Source organism: Mustelus asterias, chromosome 7, assembly GCF_964213995.1.
Source record: "Mustelus asterias chromosome 7, sMusAst1.hap1.1, whole genome shotgun sequence".
In the NCBI taxonomy this organism is placed as follows: Eukaryota; Metazoa; Chordata; class Chondrichthyes; order Carcharhiniformes; family Triakidae; genus Mustelus; species Mustelus asterias.
Genome location: NC_135807.1, coordinates 80,111,461 through 80,130,535, shown reverse-complemented (window position 1 = coordinate 80,130,535; position 19,075 = coordinate 80,111,461). Strand labels below are relative to the sequence as shown.

Genomic DNA, 19,075 nt, shown 5'->3' with positions numbered 1-19,075 from the left:
TTATATAGATAGAAAGTTGCATTTCCTCCTCAGGTATGATGTTTAACCAGATGAGTTCAGTTGAAATGCAAAAAAATCAAGGTATACATTTTAAATCTCTACATATTAAATTATGTTTTGAGACCATTGGACTGTGCTTAACAATGGTTTGATATGCAGTTTAATATATGGCTGCTGTTCGCTTTTTTGAATAATTACGTCTGGGTATATAATTTGCTTTGTCAATTGTTCTGTCAGTTGGTAACACAATGTGGTGTGTATTCTAAGAGAAGTATTCATCATCTTTTAATAGAATTTCTGTAATCCCATCAAGAACTTTATATAATCTGTTCACGTTATCCTAAAAAAATACGAAGTGTTATTCTGACTGCTGCATTGACATTTTTCTCCACTTCGCTCATCTCATGACTAGATGGTTATCTTACTTTTGAAAGAAGTTTTAACATTCTTCAGGACTAATATTCAGCCAAAGGGGACTTGATGCCATACATAATTATGTGTCATCTAAATTAGGTGATTGAAGACATTTTAGGGATGCGTTGCAAATCGGTTTGTATAAAAGTCAAGAGTAAAAGTTGAATATTATATAATTAATTTCTGACAATGGTAAAATCAAAGACAGAAAATTAAATTATGTATCAAATCATCTTTCTGAATGTTACAAAATGGATCAGGGCCTTTGTGAAACATACTGCAGGATGTGATTTTCCTGTCAACATTCGTAGCTGCTTGCCAACAGAAGCAGAAATAGACAATATCCCACTTTTTACTTTTCATCTATCTCTGAATGCCAGCTTTAAGGAAGCATTCAGCCCAAAGATAAGGGAGATCAGTTACATGACATGCCTCCAAATTTTCTTGACCCCTTTTTCTTTCTTTCCATTACTCTGCTCGAGTTATATGTTTATGTAATTGGTTTACTTACTGCCAGATATTACTGTAGAAATTACTGTCTGCTAGTCTCTTGGCAAATATTAATATGGAAATTTTCCTTTCAGCTCTCCAGAGGAAAATCAAGAATCTAATTACAATTACAAGCAATCCAGAGAAAAATCATGCCCAATGCTGCTTACGTAATGTTTCACATGCTTTAAAGATTTTCTTTCAATTTTCTCCTCTATTCTTGAGATGCTAAGGTCCTCACTTTTGCTGAGGAACAACTCCACTGATATTGGCAACTCTCCCTGACGCTGCCCCCTGCTTCTCACCTCAGCTCCCCAAGTAGGTTGTCCAAGTGGCCATTCTTCATGTGTGATCCTGCACATTGAATATCAGCAGGTTATCTGATTATACGGCAAGTAGTGGGGAGAGCCTACCTCTTAGAAAACCTATCATACCTGTTCTTGCGCTTTCCAACAGAATTGCTCGATATTGATCATGGACAACAATTCTGATTGATTATTTGTGGAACTTTGTGGTCATCCTACACTATAAAGATGTAATTATGTCTTCTGCCTGATTAAATGGTAAATTTGAAAAGTAATAAAGTTGTTCCAGATTTTATAAGGCAGCTATGTTTTAAACTGTCTCCTTTAACTTATGGTAAAATAGAATCTCCTGGGATGGGGGATGGTTGACAGAACTCTGCCCAGAGACAAGTCCAAGTGATTTGGTTGTCATGGGACCAGAGGTCAAGGTCGAAACTAATAGAAACTCAAGTGCCAGATTTCACACTTAAAAACATAGAAAATAGAAGCAGGAACAGGCCATTTGGACCTTTGAGCCTGCTCTGCCATTCATTTTGATCATGGCTGATCATCAAATTCAATATCTTGATCCCACCTTCTCCCCCATATCCCTTAATCCCTTAAGCCCCAAGAGTTATAGAAACAATTTGACACAAAAGAGCGACAGCTTGGACACATACTCTCAGTCACAGAGAGAGACCTGGAGAAGAAGACTGAAAATAGCTGTTGCTGTGCCAAGCAGAAGCAAAGATAATTTTAGGGTTAACTGCCAAGCAGAATGCTGGTGAGAATGGGTTCCCTGTTTGAAGGGCAACGCATGTAGAGATTTAAAGACCAAGGGTTTGCCAGTGGGTGCCTTTCCACTGGAAGTCTGTTTGATGGTACTCAGAAGATTGAGTGAAGAGACTTTAAAAAAGAACGCTGAATCTGTTGGAAAGATTGGAGATGTTTGTGACTTTACCTACAAGGTTTCATATCTACCAAAATTGTGGCATAGCACACAAATGCAGCATGAGGTTTATGTTGTATTAATTAGTTAATGGGGAAAGTACCTTTTAGGTAGTTTGGTTTACTAGTTTCTATTAAGTAATGTTTGATGTATCTTGCAGTAAAAGTGGTAAAACTTGATATCTTGTGCTATTATTTCCATTGGTCAATGGGAAATTCTTTTATCTCAGATATCAGTCTCTATGGGGATTGTAACAAAGTTAAGAAAGTGTATTCAGAATATTTATTTTTTATAAATGATCATGTCAGCAGCTGTTCCAGTGACTTTTACACACTTCAGTAAATGTATTAAGTCCTCTTATGATTAAATTGTTATGTCATAAAAGTGAATCCAAATGTATAACACGAGTGTTAGCATTTATCTTTTAGATTCACAAGTTGTCTATATATAATTTTATTCTCAGTTCCATTTAATAGTATGTTGAGTCAGTCTGACAAATTAATTCAATGTTTTACACTGAGAATATGCAGTTCTCTCGTTGGGCAATAGCTAACTAATGTCAGTTGTTCTAGCTTTAATTTGGTTTGGAATCAAATTTCTGAGTATTGAAATCTTGATACATCATGCCAAAGAGTAGGAGAATGTAGGTTTGATCCCCTTCTCCACCCAGCTGGAGCAATACTCAATTCATGGAACAATAGTGTTTTTTTACAGGATGAAGGGAACATTGACTAGCGCCTCCCTCTGCAGGGAGCCCGGGAAAATAATCTTACAAGTAGGCTACTTGGCAGCAAAAAGGCACGAGTCCAAGTGAACGACAGAATTGTAGAATTGATGAGATAAGAAATAATGAGTAAATTGGCAGACTCACCTTCTAATTATGTGTAAAGTTGCAGAGGCTGCAGATCATTGTGGATCCCTGACTTCAGCTTAGTTGTGTTATTGGCAGTCAGTTCTGATCTAAGTATTTGGTAGTGTTAGGAATAAAAAGTGTATTATACATAGTGAAATTTTTAAAAGGACTTGCAGTTATGTATTACCTTATCACGGCAATATATATCAAAATTACTTTTGAATGTTTTGCTGTAGACCAACATGGCAATCATGAGGCGAATGACCAGTTTATATAGGCCATTTTTAGTTGAATTGATTGAGAGAGGAATGTTGGCCAAGATAACATGAGAACTTTTGTTCCTCTTTAAATAATGCCATGGAATATTTAACATCTCACAGAACATTCAGATTTAGTTTATTATCATGTTCATATGATGACACCTTCAGTACTGCACTGGACTTCAGTGTAGCTTAGGAAATTAAATTCAACAATTTCTGACACATAGGTCACTGCCAATTGAGCCATGTGCATTATATGGATAAGATCCTATCTGGATAAAGTCTTATTTTATAATTAGATATAATTCTCAGATATTCTTCCATATATTAATAACTTGGATAGTTCTGTTGGAATAATTTTTACCTTCACTTGATCTTTTGAAGTAAGCAAAATTTAACTGGATATCGGTAGTATGAAACTTTACATTGCATCGCTGACAATTCCCAAAAGCAGGCTTTGCAGCCCTCATGACCCTTTAAGAAAATGGCATTACAATTACGTCATTGCAACAATACCTTGTATCTCTATAGCATCTTTAATGAATCAAAATGCCCCAAGGCACTTCACATGAGCATTATAAAGCAAAATTTGACACTGATCCACATATGCTGATATTAGGGCAGATAACCAATAGCTTCTTCAAGAGTTCGGTTATAATGAGTGTCTGAAAGCAGAAAAGGGAGGTAGAGTGGTGGTGAGGTTTAGGGAAAGAACTCCAAAGCTTAGAGCTGTGGCAGCTGAAGACATGGTCACCGAGGGTGAAGAAATTAAAATTGGGCATGTGCATGAGGCTAGAATTAAAAGTTGTGTGGAGATCTCGGAGACTTGTGGGCTGGAGGAAATGACAGATAGGGAAGGGCGAAGCCATGGAGGGATTTAAAAACAAAGCAGAGAATATTAAAATCAAGATATTGGTAAATGGGAATCAATGTAGACCATCATGGGAAATGTTGAACGGGATTTGGAGCACGTAAGAACATGGAAAGCAGAGTTTTGGATTTCCCCAAGTTCACAGAGTGTAATATGTCCGAGACCAACCAGGAGAACATTGGAATAATCAAGTCTAGACATGACATAAAAGCATAAATGAAGATTTCAAGCTGAAGAGCATCAGACAATGTTACAGAGGTGGAAATTAGTTGTTTTTGTGATGGCGCAAATATGTGGTTGGAAGCGCATCTTAGCGTCATGTATGAGACTGAAATTGCAAGCAATCTGGTTCAGCTTTAGAAAGTTGCCAGTGTGAAGGATGGAATCAGTACCCAGGGAACAGAGTTTGTAGCATGGTTTGAAGGTAATGACTTGCGACTTCCCAATTTGATTGGATAAAGTTACTACTCATTCAGTACTGGATGTCGGTCAAACATTCTGATAATTGGAGAAGTCATGAGAAGTGGTGATGAGGTAGAACTGGGTGCCTTCAACATAAATATGGAAACTAACATGTTTTCAAATGATGTTACTTGAGGAGCAGCTTGAAAATGTAAATCATATTGCACTACAGGCCGCAGTCATAATCAAGATAAAAATTTCTTCTCTTGTATTTCAGAGTGAAGAATTCTCAAATGAAGGGGAAGAGGATACAGATATCAACAAATCTGAAATCAGCTTGGTATTTGAGATTGCTTTGAAGCGGAACATGCCAGTCAATTTTGAGGTAGGTGTTTGCATTTGGCAATAAGGAACAATGTAATTAATTATCTATCTTACAAGTACCATAAAAGGATAATGTAACTTTATAGGTTCTCAGGAAACTGTGTGCTGAGTGCATTCATGAAAATATCTTTATGATGTTGCAAATAGATAAGCTGCAATTCTCTAGGGGCTGTGTTATTGTCACACTTCCATTTTCCATAACTAATTATTCTTTTTTTACACATTAGATCTTTCATTGTCAAGTAACATTCCCGCCACACAAGTGTCAGGCAATGACCATCTCCACCAAGAGAGGATCTAACTATCGCCCCTTGACATTCAATAGCATTACTGTCGCTAAATTCTCCACTATCGACATCCTTTGACCAGAAGTGAGTGCCATCTCTACAAGATGCACTGTAGGAACTCACCAAGGTTTCTTAGGCAGTACCTTCCAAACCCACGACTGTTGCCATCCAGAGGGACAAGAACAGCAGGCACTTGGGAACACCACACCTGGAAGTTCCCCTCCAAGCCACTCACCATCCTAACTTGGAAATATATTGCTATTCCTTCACTATCTCTGGGTAAAATTCCTGGAATTCCCTCCCTAACAGCACTGTGGGTGTACCTATATCTGAGCTCCTGCAACAGTTCAAGAAGGCAACTCACCACCCATGTCTGAAGGGCAACTAGGGATGGGCAATAAATGCTGGCCTAGCCAGCGATGCCACATCCTGTAAATGAATTATGAATACCAGGTCAAAATTTCCAGATCACGTTTGCTGCCGGTTTATTGGGCCCACTTACGCATACTTGTTGTGACACCACGAGTTGCATTTTACCAATTGAAATACTGGCCCATTATCCCTATTCTTTGTCTCCTGTTGTTCACCCAATTTCCTAATCACGTCAAAAATTTGCCTTCAATTCCACAAGCTTCAACTTTAACTAACAGGGGGACTTGGGGAACTTGTCAAATGCCTTCATGAAGTTCATATAAATGGTATCCATAGTCATTGCTCTGACCAATACCTCAGTCACCTCTTCAACCAGAAGCGGTAGCCACTGCCAGAGCTGCATTTTGCCATTTGGGACCTTGTCAACTGCCTTAGTATAATCCATGTGGACCACATCCACTACACTACCCTCATCAATCCTCATTATTTCCTCAAAAAAATCAGTTAAGTTCGTAAAACACAACTTTCAAATAAGAAAGCCATGCATGATAATCCTGATTAATCCGTGCCTTTTTTTAAGTCACAGTTTATCCTGGCTCTTAATAATTTGCCCACCACTAAAACCAGACTAACCAGTCTATAATTAATTGGCCTATCCCTCACACCCTTTTTAAACAATGGCACAATGTTTGCAGACCTCCAATCCTCTGGTACTTTTTCTGTATCTAGTAAGATTTGAAAAATGATCCTCAGGGCATCTGCTATTTCCTCCCTGGCTTCCTTTAACAGCTTGGGATACAATCCATCTGGCCCTGATGCTTTATCCACCTTCAAGGATGTTAGTTCCTCCATACTTCCTCTCTCATTATGCTTATTGTACTTTATATTTCATTTTCATTTACCAGAGTGTCTGCGTTATATCTCTCCTTTGTGAACACAAAGTACTCATTAAGAATCCTGCCTACATCTTCTGCAGCAGTGCAGAAGTTACTTTGTACATTGTTGATAGGACCTACCTTTACTTAGTTATTCTCTTGCTCTTAATGTGCTGATAAACATTTTTGGATTTTCCCTGATTTTACCTCCCTGATTTTTACTTCACCTCTGTATTTTCAGTACTTAGATTCATACATCTCTGGGCTTCCTAACGTTTTTTGTGTCTGTCGTAAGCTTTCTTTTTCTGCTTTATCTTCCTCTACATGCTTCAAGATAATCAAGGGGCTCTAGATTTGGCAGTACCACCATTTTTCTTTGCGGGGATATGTCTACACTGTGCCCATAGAATCTCACTTTTGAACGCCTCCCTCTAGTCTGGCTCTGATTTTCCTTTAAACCTTAAATTAATACTGTTTATTCCATCATTTTCCATTTGCAGATATCATGCCCCTCCCATCTTGAATTATCTTCGACAACCATATTTGCTGTCTCTTTCTCTTCAAAAGCATTTTAAAACTATAACCCTTCGACAACTTTTTGTCTCCCTTAATTTCCTAAGTTCCTGCTTAATCTTTATCCCCCTCCCACTTGTAAAGTGTTCAGAGTCATTTTGAAGTTGTTGAATTACTTCACAAGCAGTCGTAATGTCTTGATTTTCCATGTGACTTGAATTTTGTAGCTGTTCAGTGGTCAGTCAAGGTTAATTATATGGATTTTGCTAATCAGGTGACCTAGCAAAGTGCTAGTTTCAACAAGTTATTCACAATAACGGAAAGATTTAAGTAGGAAAATATGCAAAGAGGATTAGTGATGAAGGATTGCGTTTGTTATTCTTTGCCTACAAAGTAATCCCATGTAGTGTAAGAATATAGGAATGAATGAATACAATGTTTGTCCTTATCCATGTCACACCAATTATTTTTTTAGAAATACCAGTTGCTTAATGTTTTCTGTATAATTCAACATTACACTGCTTCAGTGCCATTGACAGCATTATTCCAATTGAAATTAATGATATGTTAAATAAATCTGCACAAGTGTGAGCCAGCTGTCTCGTATGTATGCTCAAATTGCATTCCATATGTCAGGTTCTTAAAACTTTCCCTTTTTTTTCCTGAACTGAATTTTAAATTTACAAATATTGATCATGTGTACTTTTTGTTCTTGGGATGTGGATGATGCTGGCTGACCAGCATTTGTTGTCCATCCCTAATTGTCCTTGAGAAGGTGGTGGTGAGCCACACCTTGAACTGCTGCAGCCTAGCTGGTTTAGGTAACACTGTACTCTTAGGTAGGGAATTCCAGGATTTTGACCCAGCAACAGTGAAGTTCCAATTCAGGATGGTTTGTGTCTAGGAGATGAACTTGGAGCAGATGGTGTTCAAAGTGTCTGCTGCCCTTGTTCTGCTAGGTGGCCAAGGTCGCAGTTTTGGTATGTCCTATCAGAAATGACTTTGTGAATTACAACAGTGCATCTTGTAGATCTGGCTTGCCCAACTTTTTCGCTCGAGTTGCTACATTTGGATTTTTTTTCTCATTCAAGAGGCTGATGAGAAAATTTTGGAAAGATAACATTGCGCACAACAATAAACTGAATATCAGAGAAAATTGAGATGTTAAGAAAGGAAACAATTTCTGAGTAAATGTAAAGCAATGACAGAACATTAATTTGATAAGTTAAAAATGAATAATTTAAAAAATGACAGTGAGAGGATCAGTGTATATCAGTGAGAGAAAGTGTACATGCATGTCTGGCTAACACTCAGTCTTGGGTGCTCACTCACTCACCCTCGCCCGCTGTGAATAGGTACTTGAATATGTGTTGGTGTGGAGTGGTGAGAGCGAGTGAGAATCATCAGACTGGAAGTAAGGTACACACGCACGAACTGCACACATACACACAGTTCTTCCCCCACACTCACACAAAGCCCTTCTCCCACACACACACACAGCACCTCCCCCGACACTCATACATGCCCCCACTCCCCCCACACACAAGCTGTCAACCCACATCTACGCACAGCCACACCACTCCACACACACTTACCAGGGCACTGTGTCCTACCCCAGGTTTGCATCAAAAAGGTCCTTTGTTGTTCCCCTCTTCAGGCCTCACTGGACCCACCTGAAGATGTCTGGGCTCGCACAAAAAGGATTTCCTCAAGGCGACTGCAAAAGCCCATCCCAGGTTTGCCTGAGGCCTATGTATCCATGCCTGCCACAGAAAGAACCTCCTGGGCCCACCAGAAGAGGCCCTTTCTTGGCTTCCCTGAGGCCTATCCAGGCCTGTCGCAGGAAGGACCCCCTCGGGCCGGTCACAAAAGTCTCTTCCGGGGCTTGCCTGAGGCCCATTCAGGCCTGCCGCAGAAAGGATTTCTTGAGTATACCTGAGGCCCCATGAGGCTTGCCGCAACTAAGGCAGGATCTCCATATTCCCACACAAAGCCTCTTTAGCTACGTTCAACTCACTCTCTTCCCCTCCCCCCATCTCTGAGTAAATTAAAGTGGAAGGTGCTTGTTGCCTCCGAGATCTGGCTCTATTGCATCCAATTATCCCCACGGTGCAACCAATAATTCAAAACTTACTTGGCAACTGACTGCGTTTGACCTGCCCAATCACAGGCTAGTTCCTTCCTGCAGTGGCTGCTGATTGGCTTACTAGAGAGCCTATCAACAGCCAAAGGAATGGAGGAGCCAGCTAACTATTGGATGATCAGACTTGCAGCATTTTTCAAAATTATGTCCATGAAGACTTCAATGGCTGAGTCCAATAATGTGGCAGGCCGCATTAAAGAGCCTCCCGGGCCACATCCGGCCCTGGGCCAACATCCGGACAAGTCTGTAGTAGATGGTATACACTGCAATCAGGGTGCACCAGTGGTGGAGGAAATAAAGCTTTAGGTGGTGGATGGGATGGTAATCAAGCAGGCTGCTTTGCCTTCAATGAGTGTTAGTGTTTTTAGGACAATTTTTAGGGCAGCACGTACTAGAGTCAACCAGAGATCAAATGCTGCCTTAATATCAAGGGCAGTCACTTTCACCTCACCTCTTGAATTCAGCTCTTTATCCACATCTGGACCAAGGCTGTGACAAGCTCTGGAGCCAGGTGATCCTGCCAGAACCCAAATAGAGCATTGGTGAGTAGGAAATGCTTGTTAGCACTATCGACAATACCTTCCATCACTTTGCTGACTGTATTACATGGAGTGAATTGAATTAGCTGACGACAGGCAGTGGCACTGGCAAGCACCGTTGGAGGAAGCCAAGATGGATCATGTATTTGGTATTTCTGGCTGAAAATGATTTTAAACACTTCTGGCTTGTCTTTTGCACTGATGTGTTGGATTCCATGATTGAGTATAAGAATATTCATGGATCAGCCTCCTCCTCTTAGTTATTTAATTGTCGCCCACCCTTCACAACTGGATGGGACTGGACTATGGAGCTCTGCTTTGATCCATTGGGCATGGGATCATTTAGCTCTACAGTATTCTACCTTCTCTGTATCTCTTGCTCTGTCTGAGGTCTGGAGACTGGATTCTGCTAGAAAATAAATCTCTCTGAGATTCTGCTATCAGGAGCTGGAGATTTATCTGGAAGTTGCTACATGAAAATTAGAAGACAAGTGTCTGGATCACTTCCAGAGTGTTAAAACGCCAGAAACTGAGTAGCAACGTAAGCATATTTGGTTTTCTGTGCTAACTGGTTCTAAAGAAGGGATTTATGTCTACGGGGATACTTCTAAATTGGAACAGTTGAGATAACTAGCTGTTAAGAATTATGTTTTGTCATGTTTAAGTCTTTTAATTGATAGAAGTTATACTATTTCTGTTTGATATATTCTAACTATGTTCTTAAATAAAGTTTGTTTTTATAAAAACTTCCTATTGGGTCACTGGAATCATACCTGGAGTGAACCACCTTATACTCACCCTAATGCTAAAATCAGATGTAAAGGTTCGGGTCTAGGCTAACTTCATAAAATACCTTAGAGTTTCTGATCTGGTGCTTAACAACATTGGAAGAATACTGATCCATTCAGCTGCGGGAGAGCCACAGCTGAAATCAGCAGGAGGTTCCCTTGTTGTGTTTGGCCTGGTGCTATGAGACTTCATAGAGTCAATGTTGAGGGCTCCCCAGACCACACTGTCTCAACTGTACACCACCGTGCTGCCACTTCTAGTAGACCATGAAACACGACATACCCAGGGATGGTGACGATCTGTGACATTGGCTGAATGGCACAATTTTGAGAGTATAACTATGCCAAGCTATTGCTTGAATAATCTGGGGACAGCATTCCCAATTTTTGTATAAGTACCCAGATATTAGGGAGGAACATTTTGCAGGATCAACTCTGCAAATTATGCCTTTGCATTGTCTGATGCCTAAGTCAGTGCTGGGTGGTCTGTCAGGTTTTATTCTTAGCAACTGAACAACTTGCTAGGCCACTCTAGAGGGCTGTGAAGATTCAACTACATTCCTGTGGGTCTTGAGTCACAGATAAGTCAGATTGGGCAAGGAAAGCATATTTCCTTCCTTGAAGGAGATTTGCAAAGCAGATGGGTATTTATGGCAATCCAGTAGTTTCATGGTCACTATTTTTTTTAAATTCCAGGTTTATTGAATTAATTGAATTTGAAGTCCCCTTGCAGTGGTAGAATTTTACCTTGCATCTATAGATCATTAGTGCAGATCCCTGGATTTACTAGACCAATAACATAACTACTATGCTATCATAGTAGTGAGGGAGGGAGGGAACCATGGTTCACGAAAGAGGTGGAATGTCTTGTGAAAAGGAAGAGGGAAGCTTATGTAGGGATGAGGAAACAAGGTTCAGATGGCTCGATTGAGGGCTACAAGTTAGCAAGGAATGAGCTGAAAAAGGGGCTTAGGAGAGCTAGGAGGGGACATGAGAAGTCCTTGGTGGGTCGGATCAAGGAAAACCCCAAGGCTTTTTACTCTTATGTGAGGAATAAAAGAATGACCAGGGTGAGGTTAGGGCCGGTCAAGGACAGTAGTGGGAACTTGTGTATGGAGTCAGTAGAGATAGGCGAGGTGATGAGTGAATACTTTTCTTCAGTGTTCACCAAGGAGAGGGGCCATGTTTTTGAGGAAGAGAAGGTGTTACAGGCTAATAGGCTGGAGGAAATAGATGTTCGGAAGGAGGATGTCCTGGCAGTTTTGAATAAACTGAAGGTCGATAAGTCCCCTGGGCCTGATGAAATATATCCTAGGATTCTTTGGGAGGCAAGGGATGAGATTGCAGAGCCTTTGGCTTTGATCTTTGGGTCCTCACTGTCCACGGGATGGTGCCAGAGGACTGGAGAGTGGCGAATGTTGTTCCTCTGTTTAAGAAAGGGAATAGAAATGACCCTGGTAATTATAGACCGGTTAGTCTTACTTCGGTGGTTGGTAAATTGATGGAAAAGGTCCTTAGGGATGGGATTTACGACCATTTAGAAAGATGCGGATTAATCCGGGATAGTCAGCACGGATTCGTAAAGGGCAAGTCGTGCCTCACAAATTTGATGGAATTTTTTGAGGAGGTAACTAAGTGTGTTGATGAAGGTAGGGCAGTTGATGTCATATACATGGATTTTAGTAAGGCGTTTGATAAGGTCCCCCATGGTTGGCTTATGATGAAAGTAAGGAGGTGTGGGATAGAGGGAAAGTTGGCCGATTGGATAGGTAACTGGCTATCTGATCGAAGACAGAGGGTGGTGGTGGGTGGAAAATTTTTGGACTGGAGGCAGGTTGCTAGCGGAGTGCCACAGGGATCAGTGCTTGGTCCTCTGCTCTTTGTGATTTTTATTAATGACTTAGAGGAGGGAGCTGAAGGGTGGATCAGTAAGTTCGCTGATGACACCAAGATTGGTGGAGTAGTGGATGAGGTGGAGGGCTGTTGTAGGCTGCAAAGAGACATAGATAGGATGCAAAGCTGGGCTGAAAAATGGCAAATGGAGTTTAACCCTGATAAATGTGAGGTGATTCATTTTGGTAGGACAAATTTAAATGTGGATTACAGGGTCAAAGGTAGGGTTCTGAAGACTGTGGAGGAACAGAGAGATCTTGGGGTCCATATCCACAGATCTCTAAAGGTTGCCACTCAAGTGGATAGAGCTGTGAAGAAGGCCTATAGTGTGTTAGCTTTTATTAACAGGGGGTTGGAGTTTAAGAGCCATGGGGTTATGCTGCAACTGTACAGGACCTTGGTGAGACCACATTTGGAATATTGTGTGCAGTTCTGGTCACCTCACTATAAGAAGGATGTGGAACCGCTGGAAAGAGTGCAGAGGAGATTTACCAGGATGCTGCCTGGTTTGGAGTGTCGGTCTTATGAGGAAAGGTTGAGGGAGCTAGGGCTGTTCTCTCTGGAGCGGAGGAGGCTGAGGGGAGACTTAATAGAGGTTTATAGGGTGATGAAGGGGATAGATAGAGTGAACGTTCAAAGACTATTTCCTCGGTGGATGGAGCTATTACAAGGGGGCATAACTATAGGGTTCATGGTGGGAGATATAGGAAGGATATCAGAGGTAAGTTCTTTACGCAGAGAGTGGTTGGGGTGTGGAATGGACTGCCTGTAGTGATAGTGGAGTCAGACACTTTAGGAACATTTAAGCGGTTTTTGGATAGGCACATGGAGCACACCAGGATGATAAGGAGTGGGATAGCTTGATCTTGGTTTCAGATAAAGTTCGGCACAACATCGTGGGCCAAAGGGCCTGTTCTGTGCTGTACTGTTCTATGTTCTATCATACCTGTTTTTATTCATTTAACTGACCAGAATAAATGTCTGTATTATAATGCCATTCATTGTATTTAGATTAATTTTACCACCTTAGCTACATAATTGATATTTGTTGAAAGACAGAATTAAGAAATACTTGCATCTATGTCATCCTTTTTACAACCACCAATCTCAAAGCTCTTGACAATTAATTAAGTACTTTTGAAGTGTAGTCAATGTTGTTGAAGCGTTGTGAATGTTTTGAAAACGTAGGAAATGTTGGAGAAGTGTTTCTCCCTGTTGAGAGCATAATCTCGAGAAAGCTTATTCTTGAGATTCCGTAAATTACATTGTGACTGAGATATTATTTGTGCAGATCTACAGTATACTGGACAAGGAAGCCAAGAAATCAGTGACAGCACACTCTCCTCACAATCATAGTTTTTATGAACTGCTAACTCTTAACAAATCATTTTTGAGTTCTGCAGAAACAAATTTCTTATCTTCACTCCTGTCTTTTTTCATTTTTATGGCCTCTGTCTTCCCTCAGTTCTTGGTCTTTCTCACTGTACTTAATTGCTGCAGCCCTTACTCTCAGTCTCCACAGCCTCTCCCATTTTTCTTCTTGGTTTTCCAGGTTTCTCATTCTTAATTCTTTAAGTCCTTCAATCTTTCAATTGCCTTCGGTTTTTCAAACTTTTCCCAGCATCTCAGTGACATTTTCCCAGTGTTATTCTTATGCTGCTTTCAGGATTTATATAAAGAACAATTTGTTCTCTTTAACAATGTAGATTCAGTGTCAGGCTTTATGATCTGAGACTTACATAATGTTACCTGCAACCTATTATATTTGATTGGTACCACAACATAATTTATAAAACTAGCATTTGAACTAGTTATTAGCAAGCTGGGAAAGCTGTTTCAATGGAATTGTATTGCTTCTTTAACTTATATTTTGCTTTTTCAAATGCACCTCTGCTTCCTTTGGCTTTCAAGCCTCTCACAGTATTTGGCATTATCACAGGCATTTGATCATATCAAACATTCTTTTTTGACATAAATTTTGAAAGGAAACCTTATCATATTACTGCTGGAACAGAAACTCACAAGTTTACTATCTTTTCTGGATGTAAGGTTAGGGAGGTACGGTGTAAATAGAATAGCAGTAGGTACTCATGGATTATTGTGTTACTTCACTATAATTACTTCTTAGAGCCATGATAGTCTCAAATTCCATTCCTTATGTCGCTTTTTTTCTAAATGTCAATGACTCTGGTATACAAATGAATCATGAGAACACATTTGGCCCTAATTATATGAAGGTGTCATCTTGCGACCAATTTGTTGTGAATACTATACCAGCATCAAAGTGTCTAAATTCTGTCATGCAAGAACACAACTAGCTTCTTAAATAAATCGCACAAAACAATTGCTGGAAATTAATAATAGCATTGAAATGTATATAGTAGCTATATGACAATACATTTTCATTGGTGGAATGAAACACTTACAGCAATTACTTCAAATCCACAATTTCCAGACGTAATTTAACCTCTTTGCAATGAAGCAGTTCCAAATGATAAAAGCACCAATAAAAGCTATTAATTGAGGCACATAAAAAGATAAACTAAACTGATATTTTCAGTTCGAAGATCCTTGTTCTCTTTGAAGTCATAATTTAAACACTGTAAACAATGCTGTAGTCACATTTGTGAGCTCAGTAGTGTCTTTTATGAGTGAAGTATTCTCTCATGCTTTGTAGCAGCAGACATAGAAAAGAAGGAACTGATGGAATAGAGATTAGATTATTCCTTCCAGTGGACGTAATCTTTTTTTGGCCCAGACGATAGTTCAGTCTGGGACTTGTGCCAGGAAAGGTATAGGACTGGAACCTCCATCCTGGCTCCTCAATTAGTATCATAAACTACCCTTTGCTGTTTCTGATCATCAGAAGTTCCAGTTTTGGAATCCGGTGGAGAGGGGATATAATTCTTAAAAATACAACGATGGTGAATTGGCTTTTCTGGACTCCACCAATTTTCCAAGGCGGTATTTCTTAGGATAGTCAAAGACTGCGCAGACAGGCATTTCGAGAAAGCTTCTCTGCAGCCACTTCGTTAGGTCAGGAAGGCTTGACATTTACCTTCCATGAATTTATAATTGCCATGCACGGAGTAAGGTGATCAAAATAAGTAGGTTGGCACTGACCACAATTGTATAGCCAGCCAGCATACATTATGTACAGAAACAAATGAAGACAGCACTCAGTAGAGCGCATGCCTCCAAAACACTATGTTAACTCAATGTTATTACAGTTGTACAACACTTCTTTGAGGCTTTTCCCAGTTGATGCTCTAACTACAAAGCTGAATAAAGAAATCTTTTTATTAAGAGCTTCCAGCTCACTGAGGAGACTTCAAATCAATCCACATCCAACAACTGCTCTGAAAGCTCTGCTCATATTTTGACAACTGTAGCACATTCTGCCACAGTAGCTGAGACAGTCCACAACATTGTGAAATGATCAACAACATTCAGAGTAAAATAACTCAAAACATTGTTAAAAAAAGTCAGTTTGCCCCCATATCTCAATGTTAATGAATCCTTTAAAAGATTCAGGAGCCATATCTGCATCTTCACCAAAACTAAGCAGTTCTTCCTTTGGCCGTACCCTATTTGTGTACCAAGTTTCATTGAAATCTATCCATTAGTTTTTGAGATACACTGTGTACAAACAGACTTAATAAACAGGGGCAAAGACGTTGCCCCTTCCCACCTTCAGTGGTGGAAGTAATAATGGCAACTGTTTCAAGCACTCTTGGATAGGGAATAGAAGAGAAAATTGCTGAGAAAATATAACATTATTTTCTGATTACATTTGTCTTGTAATTTGATTTTTCTTTTTCCTTTTGTGGCAGGTAACTAGAGAAAGTGGTCCTCCTCACATGAAGAGCTTTGTCACCCGTGTTGCAGTTGGAGAGTTTACCGCAGAAGGAGAAGGAAACAGTAAAAAGCTTTCTAAAAAACGAGCAGCAATAACTGTCCTCCAAGAGCTGAAGAAACTTCCTCCTCTCCCAGTGATAGAAAAACCTAAAACTCATTATAAAAAGCGACCCAAATCTATATTGAAGGTAAGTGTTTAATTTATACTACCGCAGCAAATTATGAATTTGTTGAATTAGAGGGACACATTTCGTTTCATTTAAGTGAACTTACCTTTGTTTCTTTCTACGTGTTTTTCTGTGGGGTTCAGGGTCTGAAATTAATATTATAGTATTGAAGGAAAGCATTGATGGTCAGTGTGATCTTCCTATCAGTTTTTTTTCTATTCTAAATTTATCTGTCCACACTTACAATGTAAACTTAAACTGCCTATGCAAACATATGATGCTATAATTACGCTCTCCCACTTGTGGTGGTATTGTAGTCTCTCAGTTTTGTGCCTGTCAGCTCCTTTACAACAGAGAAATGCTGCTGTTCCAGTCAGTTCTCCTTCTCAAATTGCAGTAAGTTTTCCTACTTAACTACAGATTATATAGAATTACATTTATAGGAATTACAACAAGCAGACTTTTTTAAACAAGGGTGCAACATTTGTTCCAATTCTTAAGAAGGATTGGAAAATTATGGTCAGTACCTCTAGAATTAACACCCTTATTTCCCTCAGTATCCAATCCAATCGTGTTTACTTAACATCTTTTAAGTATCACCAACCTTTCTAATACCCGTCTAACAATTTTTAACCAATCCAATGTCTCATCAAATTCCTCTTATGATATTGGCAGCATCTCCTTTCTTGGCAAAGACAGATGCAATGTACTGGTTTAGTATTTCAGTCATGCCCACTGTTTCCATGTGTAGATCTTCTTTTTGGTCCATAATTGGCCTAACCATTCTTCTGATGATTTTTTCACTATTTATATGCCTATTGAAGACTTTTGGATTTCCTTTTATGTAACTTGTCAGTCTCTTCTCATAACTATTGCTGTTTCTCTTATTTTTTTCATTTTCCTCTGAGCTTTTTATATTCAGCCAGATTCTCGCATATATTACCAATCTGACATCTGTCATATACATGCTTTTTCTACGTCATCTTACTCTATCTCTTTAGTCATCCAGGGCGCTCTGGCTTTGGCTGTCCTACCTTTCCCCCTCTTAGGAATATACATTAACTCTACCTGACCGATCTTTTAAATGCAAACCATTACTCTGAAAAATTTGATCTAGAACTTAATATTTTCCTGCCCAGAGCTGTGTCTTTTTAAGATGAAGTTGGGATCTTGGGATACTGAGCAAGAATAAATAGTAACTATTAACAACAAGACTAAACCATCTTTTTCTCAGTAATCCATCAATTGTGGGGTAAATGTTATCAGCCATTCTGGAAGCCTGTCTGAAATTAGCTAGCCCAATACAGACCAGAAATCAAACAAGGACCATTTAGTTTTCTGACACAGTTATGGACAGCTTTCAGTAATAAGTATTAGGAGATTTGCCCAAGTCACTCCTGAAATGAATAATGCATATAATTCTTTTCTCTACCAATGCATGTATATAATTCTTTTCTCTACCAATGCATGCACATTTAATTGTCTATCTTCCACTTATGAAGTGTTTCTATTACAGACGGGTCCAGAATATGGACAGGGTATGAACCCCATAAGTCGATTGGCCCAGATACAACAGGCGAAGAAGGAGAAAGAACCAGAATATCTTCTGTTATCTGAAAAAGGTCTGCCACGTCGCAGGGAGTTTGTAATGCAGGTATGTAGAAATATCAGTGCACATGTTTCTTGGTTTATAGAATTAACATGATTGATATGCTTTGATTTTTAATTTGATTTATTATTGTGACATGTATGGGGATACAGTGAAAAGTATTGTTTCTTGTGCGCTCTACAGACAAAACATACCATTCATAGAGTACATAGTTTCACAGTAACTTCATTGCAGTGTTAATGTAAGCCTTACTTGTGACTAATAAATAAACTTTAACTTTACTTTAAAAACATACGGGAGAGGGAAAGGATATGTTGCAGAATATAGTGTTTCAGTTACAGATAGGATGAAGAGAATGATCAGCTTAATATGTGATAGGACCATTCAAAAGTCTGATGGCAGCAGTGAAGAAGCTGTTCTTCAGTGTTTTGGTATGTGTTTTCAGACTTTTGTATGTTTTTTCCTGACCGGAGAAGGTGGAAGAGAGTATGTCCGGGGTGCATAGGGTCCTTGATTATGCTGGCTGTTTGCTCTCAAGACAGCGGGAAGTGTAGATGGAAGACTGGTTTGCGTGATGGACTGGGCTACGTTCACAATCCTTTGTAGTTTCTTGCAGTCTTGGTCAGAGGAGGAGCCATACCAAACTGTGATACATCCGGAAAGGATGCTTTCTATGGTGCATCTGTAAAAATTGGTGAGACATTGGTGGTGGAAATTGTCAGAAAAATTGGTAGTAGACAAGCCGAATTTCCTTAGCCTTCTGAGAAAGTAGAGATATTGGTGGGCTTTCTTAATGATAGTGTCAGTGTGGAAGGACCAGGACAGATTGTTGGTGATCTGGACACCTAGAAATTGAAGCTCTCAACCATCTCCAATTCATCAGCATTGATGTAGACATGGGCATGTCCTCCGCTAAAAATATATTCAACAGCCACAATATTTAAACACAGTGCTTTTTTATTCATTTATGCGATGAGGGCGTCGCTGACAAGACCAGTATTTATTGTCCATCCCTAGTTGCCCTTGAGAAGGTGGTGGTGAGCTGTCTTCTTGAACTGTTGCAGTCCCTGAGGCATGGGTACACCCAGAATGCTGTTACAGAGGGAGTTTCAGGATTTTGACCCA

General features: G+C 39.7%; 1 protein-coding gene across 9 annotated transcripts in view; it reads left to right on the top strand.

The window, feature by feature from the left end:
• Positions 1–19,075, top strand: part of stau2 (staufen double-stranded RNA binding protein 2) — a 340,608-nt gene that overhangs the window by 170,291 nt on the left and 151,242 nt on the right. For all 9 annotated transcript variants that reach the window (XR_013498337.1, XR_013498339.1, XR_013498338.1 and 6 more), the window contains 3 exons: positions 4,800–4,907; positions 16,150–16,362; positions 17,858–17,995. Coding sequence is in view for 6 of the 9 variants with exons in the window: in XM_078216313.1 (XP_078072439.1) it covers positions 4,800–4,907; positions 16,150–16,362; positions 17,858–17,995 (459 nt within the window). In the remaining 3 variants the exon portion in view is untranslated. The remainder of the gene's footprint in view (positions 1–4,799; positions 4,908–16,149; positions 16,363–17,857; positions 17,996–19,075) is intronic.